At 35.8% G+C, this 6,950-nt stretch overlaps 1 protein-coding gene across 1 annotated transcript; it reads right to left on the minus strand.

Moving 5' to 3' along the window:
• Positions 1-2,139: 2,139 nt before the first annotated feature.
• LOC18443752 (1-aminocyclopropane-1-carboxylate synthase 7-like) lies at positions 2,140-4,383 on the minus strand. Its single transcript, XM_006853934.4, has 4 exons — positions 3,986-4,383; positions 3,701-3,829; positions 3,350-3,510; positions 2,140-3,212 (listed from the first exon to the last, which is right to left on the minus strand). Exons 1-4 carry the CDS (start codon positions 4,211-4,213, stop codon positions 2,330-2,332), a joined length of 1,401 nt encoding a protein of 466 aa, XP_006853996.3. The 5' UTR covers positions 4,214-4,383; the 3' UTR covers positions 2,140-2,329.
• Positions 4,384-6,950: the final 2,567 nt, after the last annotated feature.

Here is a 6,950-nt window from a genome sequence, read left to right on the forward strand (position 1 = left end):
TACTTGGTATTATGTTTGAAAATTTCAATTTTATACTGAGGGTTGGATGCAAATTTTCAAGCCATAATAAAGTTTTTGACACTGAAACTACATTTACAAGCAAAATTTAAAAGCTCACATTATTTCTATGGTATAAGGAGGCAACCTTGTGTAAACCTTATTCCTTTTGTACTACCCTTACTTAAAATTATGTTTGAAGATCTATAATTGAAGGAAAAGGTTTTTACGAGGTTCCAACCTTAATATGTAGAAATACACATGCGCCTCAAAAATCCATCGGAAAATGGTGTTTTAATGTTGAAAAGCTCTCTAATTGATCATCTCTACGTCACGATGTTTGAATTTGAAAAGAAACCAATGATTTGGAGTTCCAAAAATAATGCTTCTTGCAACACATTATCTAGACTGTCCATTTTCAAGATTTTCATATGTTTACAAATCTACTTGATTTTAACAATTTTTAATTTTAAAATTTTATAGTTAGATATGAAAATATATTTTAAGATAATCTTAATACTTTTTTACACCAACAATACATATTATGATAAAATTTGGAGGTGCGCCTTAATTCGATTGTTTAAGGTCATAACCTTATAGAAACCACACCCATAATTAAATCCAAATATATAGATAAAGGATGTAGTTTCTATAAGGCCTAGGCTATATGTAAACAAAGTGAAGCCTTACTTCAAATACTCGTACAGGAAACACTTTGGGCATCAAAATCTCCTTGACGACTCTAAAATCAATATTCAATACCGACTATAAAATTTGAAGTTCAAAAAATGGTACAGATCTTACAGATCCATGAACACTGATTTTTAGGGAGAAATAAATAGTTTAGATAATGTGCTATAATATACAATATTTTTAAGGCTTGAAATCTTATGGTCAAAGCCGAGACAATCGATTTGGAGGTTTTTCAATGCCAAAACTACAATTTTCGGTGAGTTTTGCAGTGAGGCTTTCCTTTTTTTTCTTAGGACTGTAACCTATGAAAATATTTTCTTTAGGTACAAGGTCGAATAATTAGTATCATAGGAATTATTTTTTATTTTTTATTTTTTGTGCTTGGTTACACCTAGTTCTATTATAGTTCTAGGATTCAAATTTGAGATGTAGTGTTCTAAATTCTCTCTTATGTGTGTGTGCGCTCGTGTGTATAGACACACGTATGTGCGTGGAAACCGTGTTTCTACCCTCTGTTGTCCATTGGGAAATGGCCATCTTCACTACTTTGGAGACGCATTCCTACAGCTGTCAAAGCACTTACACGAAACTGATTTAATTGATCAAAGAATAGGTGAACTAACTATGTTCCTGGGGGAGAATACTATACACGTGTTACCTTGGACAACATGCGAAGATTGTTTTGCTCCAAAATTTTGGGAACCGCGTAAAAATGAATAGATGATTGTATTTAAAAGAAAATTTTGAATTTGATATTTCTAACACAATTAGTTCTCACCCTTCAAAAATTGAACGGTTTCTATTCTACCTTGAGGAATTTTTCTCCAAGCTCCCAAGAATGCAATTTAGAAATTTGTTTTTTTAATTGAGTATGGTATAGTAGATTGAAGAGGTTACATCTCTAAAATTCGGATTCCTAAAAATTCTCCTTGATTGGGATTTGCCTGAGGGAGTAAATGGACAATATGGCCCCTTGGAGTATGAAGCCTTTTGACAAACAAAAAGATGGGGTTTCAATAAGGCTTAGGCTTTATGAAAACAAAAATAAAGCCTCAACTTAAATCGTGTCGACAATAAAAATGCACGTGATGGCTCTAAAATTAATTTTTAATATATAATGATATTCAAAACTAAAAAAATAGTACAGATCTTGCGGATCAATGAATTTAGGATGAAATGGATGGTCTAGATACTTTATTACAATAACATTATTTTTAGAGTTTGAAATCCTATTTTTGTTTCATAACCATAATATTCAAATCAAGACGAACAATGTAAAGGTTTTCTAATGCTTAAATAGTATTCAAGTCAAGGAGATCGATGTAAAGGTTTTCTAATACTTAAATTGCTGTTTTTGATGAGTTATAATGTGTGGCTTTATTTATTTAGATAGTGCTACAGTCCTCTACAACCATTTTCCAAAATAAAAAGAAAAGGTGACACCAAAGGTTAAAAAGAATAAGTTCTGATTTGTATTGCATGGGGATTGGTATCGTACACATTACACTACGCAGTTAATAATTCCCCCAAAAGAAGTTCTTTACAAAACGGAGTCACCACTCTTTCATCCTTCAAGTGGGGGAAAAAGAAGTTCAAGCAAAAACAAATAAAAACAATAGTGGGGTAATAGTGGGGTGTGCTACAGTAATCTTTCTAGGGTTTCTGATTCTCTCTGTCTATGTCTGTCCATGAAATCATGTATTCTTCTAAGGGCCACTTGCAATGTCTCCAATGTCATATTTGCAAAGCAAACCCTAAACCATCCTGGCTCAGAACAGTGGCATGAAGAACCAGGTGAAATATTGAGCTTCACTTCATGGAGCATCAAATTCCAAAGCTCTAACTCTCCCTCTCTTGTTGGGTTCTTCAATAATGAGCTCAAATTCATCCAGCAAAAGAGCCCCGCATTCCCTTTTAAGCACTTAATACCAGCTTTTCTCAAACCTTGGACAATGAACTCATACCTAGTCTTCAATCTCTCTCTATTTGTTTCAATGTATCTCCTACTAAACTTGGTATCAGATAGCATTAAGGCCAGTAAATGTTGGGTTTGTGAAGAAACCAAACTGAAGCTTGACATTCTCCTTGCAGGGGTTACCACCCTATCATTGTAAGAGTAAATGGCTCCAATCCTAAAACCAGGAAGACCCAAATCCTTTGAGAGGCTGTAAACTATGTGAATTCTCTCTGCATTTCTGTAGTTCTTTGAAGCGAAGATCTCGGCCATGCTTACGAATTCGGGGGGAGAGAAGACTGAACCTGAGTAGATTTCGTCGGAGATTAAATGGATGTCTTTCTCAGTGACAAAGTCAAGAAGGTCTTCGAGGACTGAGCGTCGGATCGTAGCGCCAAGAGGGTTTGAAGGGTTTGTGATTAATACTCCTCTCACAGTGATTTTCTCTCTCCTCGCTTCTTCGTATGCGTCTTCTAGAGCTTGTCTTGTGATCTGAAAGTTGTTCGAGCTGTTACAGTGGATTGGTATAATCTTTACACCAGTTCTCCACCTTAAGTCTCGGTCGAATCTGCAAGAGAGAAAAAGGCCTAGTTAGACTCTAGTTTACTTCATGAAGACCATATTTAGTGTTAGAGAGAGAGAGAGAGAGAGAGAGAGAGAGAGAGAGAGAGAGAGCGATAGAGAGAGATTGTTGATTCAACTCACCCTGGATAGTATGGAGTTGGAACAAGTAGAGCTTCTCCAGAGTCAACCAAACAGAAGGTTAAAAGTTCATTTGCTGCAGTTGCACCAGCTGTGAGGACAAGCCTGTCTGCATCAAACTTGACTGCACCACCTCTTACTTCTTCCATGAAACTTGTCATTGCCTGTGCAAATTGGATCACAATAAATCAATCCAACAATTCAATCAACCAGATTATATTCCATTTGAGGCTCTTTGAGATTTAAAGTAGCTACAAACTTGCTTTGTTCCCTCAGATGTGCGCTATTCTTAATATGACAAGATCAAACTCCTCAAACAAGATCATGTTCTTAGAACTCTTCCAAGAGAAATACCTTTCTGAAAGCCTTTAATCCATGGTAGTCTTGAAACAATGCATTTTCCCGAAAGTTTGAGAACCCGTTACCCCAATTCGATGCCTCAGGATGTTGTGCCAACCATTCCTCCAATAAATCAAACGAAACCTGCTCAACACAAAAAAAAAACTACGAATAATCAATGAAAAGAAAACAAAACAACAGAAAACATCTTGTTGCAACACAGTGTGCCAGCTAGCAAGAGGGAACTGAATTCCCTGACCAACTTGGTAAAAATATTCATTTGCAAGCTTGGAAACTTACTTGATTCTCTGCCAATCCCATCTGTATCACACCTGAAGGGTTCATCACAGGGTCATAAGGGTCCTCATCATAAGCTTTCCACCCTGCAAAGTAAGGTGAATCCTCACCATGGGTCTCAGCCAGGGCCATTTTAGATAGCCTCACTGCACCTCCACTGGTTTTAGATGGTGAAGACTGATCTTTTCTCTCTCTAACAGGCCACAAATCCATCTTCATTTCTTGACCCATATTCGTCTGATGAAACTGAGAGAAAATCCCTTCTCCTTTTCGACAATTTGTTGAATGAATATAGAGTGAGACACACTCAAGAAAAGGAGGAAAGAGAAAATAGAGTGAGAAACTGGTCTTTGTTGGAGAACTCCCTTGGGAGAAGCCACATATATATAGTGCTACTGATTCCCCCATTTCTTTAGACCAAGGAAGATATAAATTTTCCCACCCTCTTTCCCCAACAGAACCAATGATTGGTTCTCTAGTGTAAATTGTGAAGACTCTCTCCTCACCAAGAGTGTCTTACTCTAGACAGCTGTACCCAATCTTTGCCTGGACAGCTCCCTTGCATTAAAAAACACATACAAAATTTGGTGGTTGATGAGATCAGTTAATATTATAAATTATCATAGTTAATATCAGGGGACTTGGGCCTTTCAGTATATAATAAATTATATAAATTATCACTGTTACTATGTGGGGACAAGGGTATTTTTAGGGTTTGTTTCTCTTGTATGTGTTTTACTTTGATTGCACCAATCATGTGTTGCTCTCATTCATTTTTATACTATAAATGTTCTCTTATTTTCTAAGGTCCCCACTTCTGAACCTATGACTGATCAAATCTATGAATAATCAAGTTCTTGAAGTGATTTTGAATACCATATCAAGATAAGTGATTTTGATATAGAATATTAATTTGCTGAGAGAAGGACCTCAAGTGGTGGACAATAATTCCAAGCTCAAACTCTAAGTGCTTTGCTTCCCATAAAGTGGTAAAGTCAAAAGAGAAGGCCTATTGTGTTGAAGGTGTGAGTGCTTCAAACCCTAGACCCTACAGGTAAAGTCCATTTTTTCCTTGGCATGAGTAAATGAAAAAAAGAAACTTCTGCCTGGGATGGTTGCCTTGAGATATTTTGTACATGCAGCCATACTACCCATGAGAACTCCACAAATGACAAAGTATGACAATGGTCCCATCCAAATTTGGAAACTATCCTCACAATTTTGAAATGATGAGATCACACTTATTACTTTGTGATAGGTAAGGGTTTAAAAATTGGTAATATGGATAGGAATCGCCTAATTCGAATCTGGAATACGTGGGGCTGGTCCGTTTCCCATCAGAAACTAGTTGGTTCTTTTTAGGAAACGATCATTCTTTGACAAAACAAGGCAGTTCAGTTAGAGATCCAGTTGAGCCGGCCCACCTTTATTTTTTAGTAGTTTCTTTAATTTTTGTTTTTTTCTCAACTGTTGTTTTTGCACGTTTTTCTTAGCCAGATCGCCGATCCGCTAGTCCATATTAGTTTTTGGGATTGGCGATCTGGGTCACCCAACCATGTTTTTAAACATTGGAGATAGGTATCCTTTGTTTATGTCCTCTAATGTTAGTGGTTTTTATATAAATGGTGGAAAATGAAAGCGTTATAGACTTTCTCATATAATTAATTCAGTCACATTATTTTGATGTACACAAGAAGATGTGGGGCTTTTTTAATAATTACAATCATAGGGTAGGATGTTTAGGTCAAAATTGAAATATGATGGTTCATTCCTTATTCATGGGGAAGTAACAAGAAGACTATTCACGCAATGATATTTGCTTTCTTTGGGAAAGCTGACTATTTCTCGTCTCATTCCAAAATTATTAAGGATTCCAATGTCATTTTCTAAACTGATGTGGACTTTTTATTTAACTGTCCTTATTTATGTTGTGCTCATCCTATAGTTTCTCTTCTAGGAAAGGTTCCACTTGACTCACCATAAGAAAGAAAAACAAAAAACAAGTAAATAATAGAAGATTGAATGTAGAATAAAGGCTTTGGTGAATTTTTGGTTCAAGTTGTTGAGGACCCATGTGAAGGGGTCCAAGAATAAGACGAACCATTAGCAAGATGGGTATTTATATTCAGTTGTTGATTTATTTTTCGCAAATTTCATTAAATAATCCATGCATGCATGGAATAAATTATTGGTACCTTTGTTAAATTGTTCTTGAATTGACAATAAGTACTATTCTATAGAATAAAGACTAAGATTGTGCATCGACGGTTCACAATTCAACTAGTAATACTTCATGCCGACAAAAACTAAATTGGAAAAAAAAGGAAAATTTTTTGATAGGGTAGTTCTAGAATCAAAAAACCTAATTACTCATTGAAGAAGGTAGTTCTAGCATCGAAAAACCTTCGAATCAATTGTTTCCACCTAGACCATTTTAATTGTGAAAAAGAAAAAAGTATTTCAAGCCCTAAAAATAGTATTTATTATGACACACTATCTAGACCACCCATTTTGTCCTAAAAATGAGTGATTACAGATCTGCAAGATCTATACAATTTTTTAGCTTCAAATTTCATAGTTAGTGTTGGAAATTGATTTTAGAGCTATCGTAACGATTTTCGATGCCGAAGGTACTTTTTTGACAAAAATTATAGATGAAGCTTTAGTTTGCTTTTGTAAAGCCTAGGCCTCATAGAAACTGCATAAAACAACCAAATTTATTGGTCCCCAAGCATTTGATTAGTGATCCACATGATACTCGAGGTGAGGCCTACAGAAAATGGCAAATGAATGAGCACAAGAGATCGAATATGAAAAGTTGCAATCTCCTTAGGAGATGGGGGCCCTATTGGAGCTTGCCATGTGGGAAAATCATGTAGTGGAATCAGAGGAGATCACAGCCATAGGCTTAGGATCTCTTAGGTTAGATCTTACTAACTCCATTTGATTATGGGAAGGAGAGATTTGG

Source organism: Amborella trichopoda, chromosome 5 (genome assembly GCF_054954075.1).
Source record: "Amborella trichopoda isolate Santa Cruz 75 chromosome 5, AtrichopodaSantaCruz75HAP2 v2.0, whole genome shotgun sequence".
NCBI lineage: Eukaryota > Viridiplantae > Streptophyta > Magnoliopsida > Amborellales > Amborellaceae > Amborella > Amborella trichopoda.

Bases quoted from the DNA above. Each gene is read 5' to 3' on its own strand.
- LOC18443752 (XM_006853934.4), bottom strand. From the start codon at position 4,213: ATGGGTCAAGAAATGAAGATGGATTTGTGGCCTGTTAGAGAGAGAAAA. The intron at 3,830-3,985 runs GTAAGTTTCCAA...TGTGTTGAGCAG, and splicing joins TGGGATTGGCAGAGAATCAA to GTTTCGTTTGATTTATTGGA. The intron at 3,213-3,349 runs GTGAGTTGAATC...TCTCTCTTGCAG, and splicing joins CCAACTCCATACTATCCAGG to ATTCGACCGAGACTTAAGGT.